This window comes from Vigna unguiculata, chromosome 3 (assembly GCF_037176805.1).
Source record: "Vigna unguiculata cultivar grain cowpea cultivar isolate G323 ecotype 2 chromosome 3, ASM3717680v1, whole genome shotgun sequence".
Taxonomy (NCBI): domain Eukaryota; kingdom Viridiplantae; phylum Streptophyta; class Magnoliopsida; order Fabales; family Fabaceae; genus Vigna; species Vigna unguiculata.
In genome coordinates this window covers 24,644,196-24,659,659 of record NC_140794.1, presented here as the reverse complement: position 1 = coordinate 24,659,659, position 15,464 = coordinate 24,644,196, and the positions used below count along the sequence as shown (strand labels likewise).

General features: G+C 29.6%; 1 protein-coding gene and 2 pseudogenes across 1 annotated transcript; 2 read left to right on the top strand and 1 right to left on the bottom strand.

Moving 5' to 3' along the window:
- Positions 1 to 3,379: 3,379 nt before the first annotated feature.
- On the top strand, positions 3,380 to 5,582 carry LOC146887628 (uncharacterized; annotated as a pseudogene).
- A 2,374-nt stretch (positions 5,583 to 7,956) lies between these two features.
- LOC146887627 (uncharacterized) lies at positions 7,957 to 9,978 on the top strand (annotated as a pseudogene).
- Positions 9,979 to 13,707: 3,729 nt separating this feature from the next.
- On the bottom strand, positions 13,708 to 15,219 carry LOC114178929 (protein PLANT CADMIUM RESISTANCE 2-like). The gene is made up of 4 exons (XM_028065079.2): positions 14,863 to 15,219; positions 14,683 to 14,754; positions 14,363 to 14,575; positions 13,708 to 14,046 (listed from the first exon to the last, which is right to left on the bottom strand). Exons 1-4 carry the CDS (start codon positions 15,074 to 15,076, stop codon positions 13,970 to 13,972), a joined length of 576 nt encoding a protein of 191 aa, XP_027920880.1. The 5' UTR covers positions 15,077 to 15,219; the 3' UTR covers positions 13,708 to 13,969.
- Positions 15,220 to 15,464: the final 245 nt, after the last annotated feature.

Sequence of the window (15,464 nt, the reverse complement as noted above, 5' to 3'; positions counted from 1 at the left end):
TGACAAATGTTATTTAACGTCTGACCGTACCAGGGCCGACGTTATTTAACGTCTGACAGGCTCTGACAGACGTTAAATTGCTCAGGTTTTTCCCTTATTTCAACACGAAAATTGACGTCTGCTGTTACTGACCCCGACGTTGGATAACGTCAGACTCTTAAAGGACTGACGTCAAGTGACGTCTGCTATTTTTCCGACGTTATTTTGACGTCACCCGGTACGACGTTGGTGTTTGGGCAGACATCAAAGGTCGAAAATGTCGGACGTTAATAGGCTTTTTTGTGTTGATGTATCCTGTTATATTATACATTATTTTTTATTTATAAGCTCACCCTTTCTGTTTGTGATTGGCGATGATCGTGTAATTCTTTACACAGAAGTAGATGATACTACAAGTGATGCTGCTGACGCTTGAGATGAAGAGAGGGGCTAGCTTGGGAATTGAGCTAGGAACTTAATTATGTTGATTGCTATTTTTATTGGATTTTAGAAATTGTAATAACTTTATTACTTTTATTAAATAGCTTTTGGCGCATTGTACAATGTTTTAAATTTTCTTGCGTATTAGGAATATTAAAAATTAAGGCATATGAATTTCAATTATTATTTATTTATTTAATTAAGTAATTTTCAATAGGGATGTTACACACTTGACCAAATTCGACCAAATCCTGACCGAGGTTGACTCGATCGAATTTCGACTAGGGTCGACTCTACTGAATTTGGGTGATCTTTGGCCAACCTTAACTTAGTTGAATTTCGACTTAGGCTGTCTTGACCGAATTCCAGTTAGGGCCAACCCGTATCAACTTTTATATTGAAAATTTGGATAAGATTTCTTGGATTTTTTGTATTTGAAATTTGGATTTAAAGATTGGATATCTAATCCAAAAAGTATGTAAAATGTAGATATATTGAAATCCAGATTGAATAAAATGGATTTTAAATAGATTGATTTTTTTATAAAGTGGATCTTAAATTAATTGTATTAGAGAAAAATTGATTGGATCAGGAATAGGAAAATCTAATTAATGTGTAATTGCTATGCAAGCTATTACTTGTGATACTCGCAAAGGTATTCAAAATGTTTCGAGTTTGATAAAAAGCTTTCATTTCAACTAGTGTGGTTAAAGTGAGAAAGGCTAAAACAACTAAGAAAAATATGTCTAAAACATACTTGAATTAAAGGAAGAGATTAAGTGCCTAACGGGCACCCAAATGTTATATCTTTTAGTGTTTTATATAAAATTGATCTTAGTTCACCAAAAAATCAAATGGATGACGTGTGTGAAACAAAAATTGCTACCGGACAATCAAAAAGAAAAAAGTGTTTATAAACAGATCTTATATTAAAACTCTTAAATTTTGTTAAATTTATTTGAGATTTCAAGCACGTTTCATAATAGTATTTGACTTAACATTAAAGCAAAAATGTGTCAAACAGTATAAACAACTCAAATACAATTTTGAAATGGGTACGAAACATGAAATAAATCTAATAAGTGAGGGATTAACTACAACTTAGCTACCATATTTATGTTGTGTTTAATCCCTAATTAACTACAACTTAGCTACCATATTTATGTTATGTTTAATTCCTAACTAATTAGCTACAACTTAGTTACAATATCTATCTTATGTGTAATCCCTAACTAATGGTAGCTAATTAGTGAGGGATTAGCTACAACTTAGCTACCATATTTATATATTATTATATTTAGGGTACAGTTTGTTTTATTTTTTAAAAAATTTTAAAAATGAAATAAATTATTTATGATATATTATAAAAATAAATTGTATGTATGTATTTTATTTATAAAATATGAATATTTAACTTAATTTAATTAAACACTTAAAATTCATTTAATATTTAAATATTGATATTAAAAGAATTATTTTTTTAAAAAATAATCATTAATATTAGTATATAATTATTATATATATATATATATAATATAAATACTATAAATAAATGAAAATGATACAAAATATAAAATGAAAGTCAACGAATTAAAAACATAAAACTTATAACTTAATCTATTGGTATGAAACTTTAAAAACGAATTAAAAACATAAAGCATAAAACTTAAAACTTAATCTTATTCGTATGAAACTTTAAACAGTTGTTTGTCGGAGACATTCATGTCACTGTTCAAACATTCGAACAAAACCCTTTGGCTCTTGGATCACTTTGCCTTTTGGTTGAATGGTTGGAGACTCGCAGGCACCGGAAGCTCGCATCGAAGGTTGTCGGATTTCGTATAGTGAAGAAGTGCGAACATTAGGGTTTTGATTTCAGCGTGGAGACAATACCGAGAAGCTTGGAAGAGAACTTGAAGAGGTTGCAACGACATCAAGTTTGGTTCCTAAATCAGGTTAATTATCTCGAACTTTGTCATTTCTCGTTCACCTTCTTCGAAGTTGGTTTGGAGAAAAAAGTTTTCTATTCAGTTTCATCAGTAGTTCAGATTGCAACGATAGTAGGTTAGTATGGTTCAGATTTTACTATTCCTAGCTGTTTTAATTATTAGTCTTGGTCTAGGTAGTGAAATTCTTTTTTAAGGTTAAATTTTGAGAAGTAAATAGATTTTTAGAGTCTTTATACCTTTTTACACTTTCTTAGGTAGTTTTAGTTCACTTTTTACTTACTTTTTTTTAGATTTGCGTGATAATAGTTGTGTTGAGTCTAGTTTTTATTGCTTGTGTGTCAATAAATTCTAAAACTGTTACGCTTAGCATCCTTCTCCTAATACCTTCAATTGATGTTGCCCCTCAAATACTAGCAGTTATGACTACCAAGTAATCTAATCATTTTTTGCTGCTCTAAGCCTTAGAGCATTCTTAGTGATACCAAATCATACCAATTCATGATTTATCAGACAATACAAAGCCATATGTAATTCATCACTTGATATAATTTATTGGCTTACCAAATTGCATCGGAGCAATCACAAAACCTAGGAGAATCACAAAAACACTTGCAGTAAATGCTTAGAGGAAACACTCTCTTTTTTCTACAGCTTGTAAGCTATTGTCAGGTATAGTTGAGCACAAGCTGAGAGATGTGAATTTTTAGAACCAGTTATAGTTCAAGAAACTCATGTGTGATTGATATAAACTAGGCAGCTGTGACGATTTTAGTGTTACTATTGTCATTATTATTGCAATTCTATTTTGTTATTATTCAAATTTAATTTAAAGTTTTCTTAAATTTGACTCTGAACTTTTGAAACTGGCGTTGCTTATCATTTGTCACTTGGTTATTGCACGTAGCTTGTTGTCGTTTCTCCTTTTTGCTGCTTATCATTATTATTGTCGTTTAACCTTTTAGTAGTAATTGACTTCAATGAAGGGTGAGTTGGGAAAATGCATCCAAATAATGGAGCCAGGTCTTAGTTTGGTATAGTTGCATATAATTTTCATGTTGATGTCTGGTCCAAAAAATGCTTTTATTCTCCATGAAGTTTTTTTGAATCCTCTATTTCTATTTTCAGCTATATGTACGGAATGAACTAGGAAAAAAAGCTTATACTTTTAAAAGAGAATAATATATGGCAACATACTTCCTATTCCTTTCTGTTTTCCTCCATGGTTTCACCTCAAGACTTTTGCTTTGAGTTTCCAAGTTGATCTTATAACATAGCTTCTTCTGCCATGATCTTCTAGATGAAAGTTGATTAGACATGATTCTACAAAGAAATTAAAAGAAGAAAAATTAAATGATATATATATATATATATATATATATATATATATATATATATATATATATATCCCTGAGGCATACGTATTTTCACCAGTGATGATAAGAAAGTTATCCAAAGGCAAAATCACAAGAAAAGGAAAAGTAAATAGGAAAAAGTCGAGCCTTTAATTTCAAAATTCACTTTGCTTTCTCCTTTACGTGATTGCAACATGGAATAGTTGATGTAATATATATATATATATATATATATATATATATATATATATATGAAAATTAAATTAAACCCTTTTGATGTAAGTATAGAACTTGCAGCTCAAATCAAAGAACCTACCTCTTTTTCTTTTGTGCATCCATATCAAGTTTTGCAGTTTTAGTTAGATGAATACTTGCAAAATGCTATTTTTTCCTTCCGTTTTCAATCTAAGATTCCTATTAAAGGGCTCTTTTTATCTAACTAACTCTTAGTTGTAAAAGCTACCTTACGATTGTATTATTGTTTTCCTTTTTAAAATTATAATTAAAATTATTAAAGCATCTAGAGAGTGTGATAACCAAGTTGTTATAATATGCTTTTATTGCATGGTTTTGTGGTCAGGAGTGGCTTATTACTGAACTTCTAGATTCTCCAAGCATTCAAACAAGGTACACTAATGTTCCTCGTAATGATGATGGTGGTGAACAAAAAATGGATGATAAATTGTCTATTTTTAAACATCTATGTCGCCCTATTGGCAAAGGTCAACATAGATTCTTAACAGATGAAGAACTTCAGATTACTGAGACATATATCTTGGTGAATTGTAAAGAATCAGAATCTTATCTTCAATAAGTTTTCTTTTTAATTTATGTTTATGCATTTTATAATTATATTAGTTATGTTATTAATTACCGTATTGTTAGACAATTCGAGGGTTCACTAAAGGAAAGAAATCCTTATATATTTGAGGATTAAATACTCATAGCTCGAGATAGAGATTTTAGTAGATGGTTGAAACAACAAGTAGTCTCTCTCATACTCTTTATAATGTACAATTTAATATTTATTAATTATAATAATGATATAATTATGTGTTTTCACTTTTCTAATCATTCATAGGTTAGTACAGGTCATGTCCAAGATCAAAAGATTCGAGAGATAAGTTATGGCCCATTGAAGGTTATGACTTCTTATAATGGTTTGATTGTTAATGGATATAGATTCCATACAAAGGATTATGGACATAATAATTCCACCATGAATAATGGGATATGTGTTCGAGGAAACATATATGGTGAAAATGATTTGGACTATTATGGTATTGTTGAGGAGATATTAGAATTATATGTTGGATTTGAAAACAAAGTGGTTATTCTACATTGTCATTGGTATGACCCTGTCAATGGTGTTAAAGTTGATAATGTCTATGGGTTGGTTGATATCAATCATAAATCAAAGCTTCAAACAAATGAGCCATTTGTATTAGCTAGACAAGCTCAACAAGTCTATTATACAAAATATCCTCAAAGTGGGAGTAAAAATACTAGTAATTAGTGGGTAGCTTGCAAGGTTAGAGAAAAATTGTTTATAGTTGAGACAATGAATAATGAAGAAGATTTTTCAAATGAGCAAATTGCTATTGATTATTTTCAAGATGAAGAGTCCAAGAGAATGAGTACTATTCTTATTGAGAATGAGATCATACAACTATTTGACGCACATGCTCCAATGGAAGAAGTAAATATGGATGATACACAAAGTTCAATTGAAAATGTAAATCATGATGAGGTCAACAATGAACACAATGAGGATGATGGGTTCATGGATGAAGATGAGAAGTTAGATGATTTAGATGATTCAAATATGGAGTTAGATGAATCTGATGAAGAATGGTTATGATTGATACTTTTCCATTTCATTACCTTAATATTCTTCCTAGTAATTTAGATTCTGGAACCTACTCTATTTCTTTTATCAATTTCAAGCCTTGTAAGAAGATTGTGGAATTATACTCTTTCATTAGTCATTGTCAGTTTTGACATTTATTTTGTTACGTTATACTTGACTTTGATTATGGATTACTTTTATCCTCTCTTTTTTCCATTCACAATTTTAACCCAAATTTGAAGCACTTGTTAGTTACCTAAATTTAAAGCTTCATCTTGAGTAGTGAGAAAAGTGAAATAGATAAACTAAGACATGTTTGGGATGTTATGATTTATTTACGAATGGTAAGCTTGGATTTGAAAGAGGTACGAAAGAATTTCCAATTAAACCAGTTTGGTGAAAAAGAAAAAATAGATGATAGATAAAAATATCCGATGAATCTATCTCTATTCAATTTCACTTTTTTTTAATGATCTAGTCATTTTTTTTTCACATTTTTTTCACATTCTCTTGGACATTTGTTTACTCTATTCTTTATTTATTTTCATTCATGTTATTCTACACCTATTTTTTCTTCTTATCAATAACTTTGTTTTCACTTTTTCTTATTTACTTCAATTCACTTTATTCCTTTTTTCCCGTTTCTTTCCTTCTCATCAACCAAATGTGTAAAGGTTCCTGCTAGATGGAATATAGGACCATGTTGTTTGAATTGAAAATTTGATAGGTAAAAAATATATAGATAGTTTTATATCTATAAAACTCTTAACTAAATAAACAAAAAGACTTGTTACTAATCTAGAAATTAATATGATAGTTAAATAACTAAATAAACAAAAAACTTGGTAATTATTCTTTATTGATTATATATAAATGAACATGATAGTTAAAAGAGACCGTGTGTATGAAAGTATGAAATTTTATCCTTTAGCTCTGCTGTGATTTGGTTTGTTTTTTATAAATGAGATTATCTCGTATGATTTGATGTTTAGATTTTAGTTAAAATAATTCAGAAATGTTGTTTTACTTCCAATAGAAATAGAACAACAAGAAATGTACATGTTTTTAAAGTTATATAGTGATATCATTCAATCTTGAATTGATTATTTTGATTTGAAAGTTTATGCAGATTATTTGACACTTTGATAAGTATATGATCCTCTTATAGAAGTCCTGTTTCTAGTGCTCAAGATGTACAATGAATACTATACTATTATTATTTATAATTGGCCTAGTGTTTAATATGTTTGGAACCTCAACTTTTGCTAGAATATGCCATTTAATACTAGTCAAAAACTCGTTGATGCTCTCTCTTGTTTGATCAGAGGCAACAGTGTCAACCAAATAATCATAAACCTGTTAGATATGCAGGAGATTCATCTACCAATAGAACTTAAAAAATATTGCCATTTATTAGGAAAAAAAGCAAACCTAACCTTGTATTCAAATTGCTCTACTTTGCAATAACCCTTATTGGATCCTTTGACCTGGATACTAGAAGCAACAAAATTGAGTTTGTCTGGTTTCTCCTACTAAAGAAATAGAAATATTCAAATATTGAACCAATGTAGAATCTCAAATAATTTCTTACTGTAATTACTTTAAATGGTATAAGTGAACAGAAATGTGAATCAAAAATAGTGGCAGTAAAAGAGGCAACAAAGACAGAAAACTAAGTAAAAGCAATGAATGAAACAAATATCCATACTGTCACGAACAAACTTACCCTAAAGCTGAAGCCATTAGATTAGGTGTGGATTTGTAAATGTTTTAACATGTTTTAATTATTGCCAATTGTGTTCAAGGGATTCAACATGCATTTCCATTTATCACCTAATTTATATAATTTTGTTTGGTATGACGGTCCTCACAACATGCGTATCTTCTAGCAGGTTGTGTATTATGCCAAATATTGTTGTGATTCTTTTGTGCACTTATCTAGCAGGTATCCAAATTTTCTAGCAACCTACTATTAGATAAATATATAACATGCTATTGTATTAAATCATTACTATTAGATAAATATATAACATGCTATTGTATTAAATCATTGAATCTTGAACTATAGTGGTTACAATATATCGAATTTGTTAACAATTTACTAAATTTGTCAAAATTACTCATGAAAATGGTTCTTTGCTATACTCCTTAAGTTTTCAATATGGCATTATTCTTTTCTAAGGGTTGCTCGTATGCATATGAATGTGTATATAGACTTAATAAGTCAACTTGGTAATGAACTCATGGTGATTTTATTTAATCATTAAGTTGACAATAAAAATTTATTTTATATATTCAATAAGAAGTAGATAAGTTTTCAGGCTAGGTGGATCAATTATTTAGCTATAAATAATGTCACAATTATATTTTCATGACAAGAACTGAAATGACTATTCGAGGAAGAGGTAGAAGTCAAGGTAGTCACACTCTAAGTCAACTTAAGCATATTCAATGTCATGTTGGTCCTTCAGAACTAGATCCTATTTTGCAATCACCAGGTATAATTGTTGAAAGGACTCTAAATTTTTGTATGTATTTAAGAGAATCTAACTACCATTTATATGTAAAAGGAATCAAATTTTGTTATGTATTTAACAACATTTATCTTCATGAAAAACATATGACAATTCATTTTGTTTAGATTAAGAGAAAAAAAGAAGAAAGAAGGCAATAAATTAGCTTTGTCAACAATTTATAGTTTCAATGTTTTTTTTAGGTGTTACTTCAATTGATGGTAATCAATCAGCACCTACCACCCCAATGTTTGATAGTGGTCAATCAAATGTCAATCCAACATCTAATGACGTACCTACTCAAGATCCTTCAAGTGTATATTCTCATAATGAAGTTGATAGGAGACTTGTCATATCTGTACAAAAAGTTAGCAGACCGTAAGTACATCCAATCATATATTCAATTCAATGTTGCTAATTTGTGGTTTGTAAAATGATTATTTGAACATGCAGAAGAAGGTTTGTTCTTGATTTTGTGACTCAAGATATCATATTCTGAAGTATTGATGAGAATGCCTAATCCAACTGAGAAATGGAAAACTTATTTTGCTGATATGAAAGAAATCTTATTCAATGATTTTAAGGCAAGTTACTATAATCTTTTATCTTTATATTACATTTACTTATCATTAATTTTGATAAATTTGTATTGGTGTAGAATAAGTATCGGTTTGCATCAGATTATGATCGTAGCATGGCAAGAAAGGTTTGGAATTTAACATGCATGGATCGTTATTTTGACTCTTTAGCTAAGGCAAGAGAAAGAGAAAACTTAGATAATATAGAAGACTTAAAAGGTTTTGGGCCAAGAGGAATAAGGATTGAGATGTGGGACACTTTAATTAACATATGGATGACACAATACTAGAAAAAGAAATCTATTGCTGGTAAAAACAATAGGGCTGCCAAGCCAGAGGCTATGGTGCACACTAGAGGGTCAATAAGCTTTGGACAACAGTTGAAAAAGATGGTATTCATTTTCTTATTTTGTAGAAATATCTATGACTTTCTAATAATACTTATATATTGTATACATTTGGTAGATATCATTAGTGCATCAATCATATACATAAACATACTTATTATAAATTTTGATATACATTTGGATTTTGATAGTATTCATTCTATAGAATTACATATTATTTTAAAGGAGGCGAAGTGTAATGGGCTTGTTTCTTATGGTGAACTATACAACAAAGTTCATAAAAGAAAAGATCCAATAAAGCAAAAAATTTCATTGTAAGTATACATGTAAGATAATTTATTTACTTATTTAATCTTATATTACAAAATGATTGATTTACTATATATAGGAATCATATGAAAGTGCTATGGTAGAAACATATGGAGAAGATGTATCAAAGCATCCTAAAGTTGATTATGAAGTATGGATGAAAATGGGAGGTGAAAATAAGAAAGGTAGAATTCATGGTATTGGTCGTAGCTTGGAACTTGCCATCATCAGTGTGAATGGTTCATCTTCATCAGTTGTAGGTCCTTCCACAAATCCAAATCATGCACCTCCAACAGAAGAAATCACGACAATAGCTACATAAATGTCTCAAATGCAACAAGAAATGCAGACATGGTTACATTTACAAACTAAATCTCAAAAGAAACTACAAATAGAGTTACAAGCACAAATAGAGGCACATGCACAACAGGTGCAAGCTCAGTTGAAAGCACAAGCAGATATGCATGCACAATTTCAAGCACAATTCCAAGCACGAATACAAGCACAAATGCAAGCACAAGTAGAAATGCAAAAGCTTTTACAACAACAAATGCATACACAAATACAAACACAGATGGAGTTTTTTAAGACACAAATATTTCCTGCATTAAAGATATCTTCACCACCGTTTGTCATGAAACATGGCGAGAAGAAAATATGAAGATGATGATGTTTTATTTTGTTTTTAAACATGTATTTTAATGATGTATGTTGACAATTGTGAAGACTACTTTCATTATGTTCATCACTTTTATTATTTTGAACGTAGTAACATTTGACATGTTTCATATAAAATGTTTGGCAAGATTTATACTTAATGTTATATTTATGTCAAAATGCATTTCATAAGGAACAGTAAAAGCATGGAATATTTTGGATTGATGCAATTCGCTACTATTTTTCTAGGGATTAGTTAGAGATTAAATTGTTCAATTAGCGAGGGCTTAGCTAGGCATTAGCTAAGGATAAGTTTGCTAAGGATTAGCTAGGGAATAGCTACAACTACTTTGCTAGGGATTGGCGAGGGAGTAGCTACAACCTATTTGCTAAGGATTAGCCAGGGAATAGCTACAATCAGTTTGCTAGGGATTAGCTACAATAACTTTGTTAGGGATTAACTAGGGATTAGCTACAACCTATTTGCTACGAATTAGCTAAGGATTAGTTACAACCAATTTGCTAGGGATTAGCTACAATCACTTTGCTAGGGATTAGCTAGGGTTTAGCTACAACCACTTTGTTAGGGATTAGCTAGGGTTTAGCTACAACCAATTTGCTAGGGATTAGTTAGGAATTAGCTACAATCGGTGTGCTAGGGATTAGCTAGGGTTTAGCTACAACCGATTTGCTAAGGATTAGCTAGGGATTAGCTACAATCAGTTAGCTAGGGATTACCAACAAAGTGGTTCTCTAGCTACTTAGCTACCTATATTTTAGCTACGACATAGTGTCTACGTTATTTTCTCGCTAATCCCTCGCTGAATCGTTTTGCGAGAGATTAATTAGGGATTCGCTAGGGATTATTCCCTCACTAATGTGTAACTTTCTTGTAGTGTCATACCCAACCCATTTATAAACGAGTACTAAAATACCGCTACCCTCGAATACCAATTATTCGCTGGAGATTTTATTTGTGAATACCCCCGTAGACACAAATATTTTTGCCATCCGTGGTTGTGCTCTTTGAAAAATAACAATTTGAAGAAATCAATATTAATTAAAAAAAATAAAAAAAAACCATTTTTTAGTTATATATATATATATATATTGACTATTTTGAATAAATTTTTGTGTTCTAAAATATATCTCTAAATCGACATCAATTAAAGCAAATAATGACTCTTTTAGCTATTAAGCAAGTTGTCTTATATTTTTACTATGTTCCATGTATCATTTTAGCTATGATGCACTAAGATTTCAACTTGGATCATGTATTCGTGTCTGATACATATCCGTGTCTGATACATATTCGTGTTTGATATTTTAGGATACTTTATCGATACTTAGGAGTGAAGTATCTAATTTTAAAGTCGTAGTACACTACTAGAAAATATTTGAATAATGACCATTTTTAGTGACAAAAAATAATTATTAATTATATAGTGGCTAATTTAGGTACCAATTTAAAAATTAAAAGTTATTTGCAACTAAAATAGTTCCAAAAATTATAATTAGTCTCTAAGTTGGTAATTAAAAAATAGTTTTTATTATTAATTAATTTCTCAGTTGGTTACTAACATTAGCTACTAAGGTTTTGGCTACAAAAAATAATTGGTTTATAAATTGGTCACTAACATTAAAGTTTTGCCTACCAAAATAATTTGTTTCTAACATATTTTTGGTTATTAAAATTAGTCATTATTTAATATTTTTCTTGTAGTGATACTTTTATGATGACAATAATTTATATTTTTTATGTTGACAACCTTAGTACATATAATTTTAATTTGGATTTACACAATAACAATCATATATTTGTTATGTTTTTAAGAATTATTGTACACTTTTCAATATTCATATATCGTGTATCTATCATGTACTGTATCCTATTATTTTCAAAATAAAAATATCGACATATCAGATACGTGTCGTATCCGTTACACATATCGTATCCGTACATCATAGCATTTTAGGTATCAGGAAGTGTATTTAACAAAGAAATAAAATTATCAACATCAAAAACCTATTAAAAATGCTTACATTTAAATTTTCGTGGTGTGTAATTGTATAACAAAGTATATACGATATTATATAGTTATTCTAATTTGAAGTTACAGACTTCACTCTATACTATTTTAATTTAAAGGTGTGTAATTCATCCTATAAAAGTTAAAAAAAATTATAAATGTCAAAATTGAAAAATGTTTGCTTTTATTTCATTATTTTTATTTATTTAGTATTTTTTATAATTATTGATTATGATAGTAATTGTAGATAGGCTTATAACATTCATTACATGGAAATTTTAATAAAACAAATCGAAAAACATGGAAAACCACACTAAATTTATGATAAAATTACATCGCATACTTATGCACAAAATGACAATATAAAAAAATTAAGTAAATACATGGTTGTAAAATAGTAAATCAATGCAACACCAACCAACTCAATAATCAAATTTCTCATCATATTAAGAGATTTATCCAAAAAAGACCTTTAAAACTCATTAGTATTTTTTAGAAGTCCTTGTTTTGCAAGAATTATTATTAACTTTCTTTAACTTACTCATACAAAGTTTTATTGGTTTCTTTATAGTTTGAATTGACTTATCACTCTCTTCAGCATTAGAATCATCCATGTGATGAAGCATATTAGTCCATTTAGAAACTAATTTCAATTCCTCAATAAAACGAGCTTTCTTAGACGTTAAAGAATTAGGAATTGTTTGAGAACTACTAAGAGGTGAATATATATGTTGTAAGTCCTATAAATTATTGATAATGGGAGTGACATATTCCAAAGAAAACATACCAACCAAAAATCAATTGATTTTTTTAAACGAGTAAAAACTTATGATTGGTTTATTCGAAAAAGAAAGTGTAATGTTTGAGTTCGATTTGTTTATAAGACTATTTTCTTAAACTATTTAGAAGTTTAATAATTTAATATTTAATATGTAATAAACATTTTAAAATTATAAATTAATGAAGTAAAAATAAGAATTATAAAAATCTTAGAACGTGAGAATTAGTTAATAACTTTTTTTAATTAAATTATATATCATTAAATACAAACTATTTTTTTTTCATAAAAATCAAATCAAATAGATATTTGTTTATACATATTATTTATCCCTTCTTAATGTTATAAGCTTGTGAAAAATGCTTAGTTCGTCTACATAGACCAATCTAAAAGCCAACTTAACATTTAATACCAAATAGACTATAATATAATCTAAATGAGTTAGAAATGATTAATTCATTTAGATAAATAATCTTGTATATTGTCTAATTTCGTATATATAATATTCGAGGGCATGACACTATCAAGTCTCTATCGTGTAGACTAAAGCTGGTTAGTTCAACTGATGAAAAGTCCATAGTTTCTCTTAATAAAATTGTTTACTTTATATGTCATAGAAAGAAAGAAAAATATAGCCCACCAACATTATTTTATCTTCGAGTCCAGTCAACTTAAATTATGAAACCGTTAGAAAAATAAAATCCTCCTTGCAGATTCTATCTAAATTAATTATTGAAATTACTTAATTAGATAGCTTCCACGTTCTCTACTCTAATAATTATTCTGTGTCCAAGATTAGCAAGTGTGAATAATATTGATTGCTAGGTACAATATTAGAAAACTTCATTATATTTTTTTATGTATTTTTATTTCTCTTCTTTTTATTTCTTTTAACTGAACCATTTTAACATTTCATAGGCTAACCTTTGAGGGTAAAATAGTTTTTGTATTGACAAAACTAAATTTGAGATAGAAACTTTGAATGGGTTGTATCAGATAGAGCCTGACAACTGCAGGTAAGATTTGACACAATTTTCCATTTCTTTGGGATAATAAAAGCACTCAAAGCAAGATCTCAAAGACACAAAACACTCAAATCAACCAGCAAAACATAATATAAACAGCAAGTAGTTGAAATTAACAGCACCAACTGCTACGAGGGTTGCCACAAAAACATGTTTCACTTTTCATCTGGTCATAGTCTGTGACATTACAGGTGATAGTATAGCTCCTTGTCCTTGTCTTTCCCTGTTGGCTTCCCAACCTATATTTCAGTTCATTGCCCTCACAACAAGTTAGTTTCATCTCATATACAAATGAGAAAGGAGTGGTAAAAACACAAAGATGAAGTTTTATGTTCAGAAAAATTATACCCTGATTACCAAACCTTTTAGAGTAAACAATAACACCATAACCTTATTTTAAGAATAAAATATTATACTCATGTGAATTAGTACATAATGGTAGTATGAAATATGATGGTTGGCAAAATATTCCACTTACAAGATCCAGAAAAATAGCAATAAACTACTCTTGCTCAAAAGTAAGATCCAGAGGGAAAAAGATGACAAAAGGATTACCTATGCTCAAGTCAAATCCACGGTTTTTTAGTTCTCTATACTCCTGACATAGAGCACAGGTTTCACAACAGAAATGAACTAAGCAATCCATACATGGAGCCTCTGGCAACTCATATTGTGCCCTCATTTTGGACCTATAATAGCATGAGTACAAGCATGCAAGCCCGCTCAGAGATAGCAGTGTCGCATAAATAGCCCCATTACAAGTGCAACCTGCATATATCACAGAAAAAACACACCAAAAATAGCAGTACATATAACTATTATGAGTCATCACCTCGAATATATATTCTACACATGAATAATGCATAAAAACTTACTTCTATTGCCTTTATCTATTATTTCTGCTATCAATCCAAATGTAACGCAAGGGCAGAAGCAGGTGACCAAACCTTAGACAACAAAAAACAAACATATACTATGTGAGTTCCTTGATGTTTGTACTAAAGAGAAAAAAAGTAATGACCCCAGATGATTGATTCATGGGTTCTTAGTCTTACAGTTTCCAGGATCATCAAGACAACGACAAAGACCAGTTGACCATCGCTGTGTCCTGATCATAGGACCCCTAACACTGTTGCTGATGTACGGAGGAGCATAAGATGGTATATGGGGACGGCCATAAGTTGGAGGCGCCACCACTGGTACGATATAGCTTGGATGGCTATGATGAGCTTCATATGACTCATCTTGTTCATCTACTGCAGGATACATTTTTCTCAGACTTAGCTAGAATTATGTTACTGCAATGACCCTCTAAGCAAGGCAAACTTTTCTGGTTTATCTTAGAATATATAAATGGGAGGAACTTGATTTAAAGATGGGATTCCTCATGGGGAATAGGTTTTTTTTCTTTATTTTTTCATTGTGATTATTTTAATAATCAGAAGTTGCAAAGAAATACCAGCTAGTAATGAGCATTGAATATCAGCTTAAATAATTGAACTGAATAAGGTAGATGCTTCCTCGAAAATCTTAGTGCAAAAGGATAGGAAGAGAAGACCGTTTATGAGCGGGTACAAAATTTAATTTTTTTTATCCCATCTACTTTTGTTTTAATCAAATCTATTTAAAATTCATTTTATTAAAAATTTAATATATT

Coding starts and splice junctions, on each gene's coding strand:
- LOC114178929 (XM_028065079.2), bottom strand. CDS start 15,076: ATGTATCCTGCAGTAGATGAACAAGATGAGTCATATGAAGCTCATCAT. Junction 14,755..14,862: donor TCTTGATGATCCTGGAAACT/GTAAGACTAAGA, acceptor TTGTTGTCTAAG/GTTTGGTCACCTGCTTCTGC. Junction 14,576..14,682: donor AATAGATAAAGGCAATAGAA/GTAAGTTTTTAT, acceptor TGATATATGCAG/GTTGCACTTGTAATGGGGCT.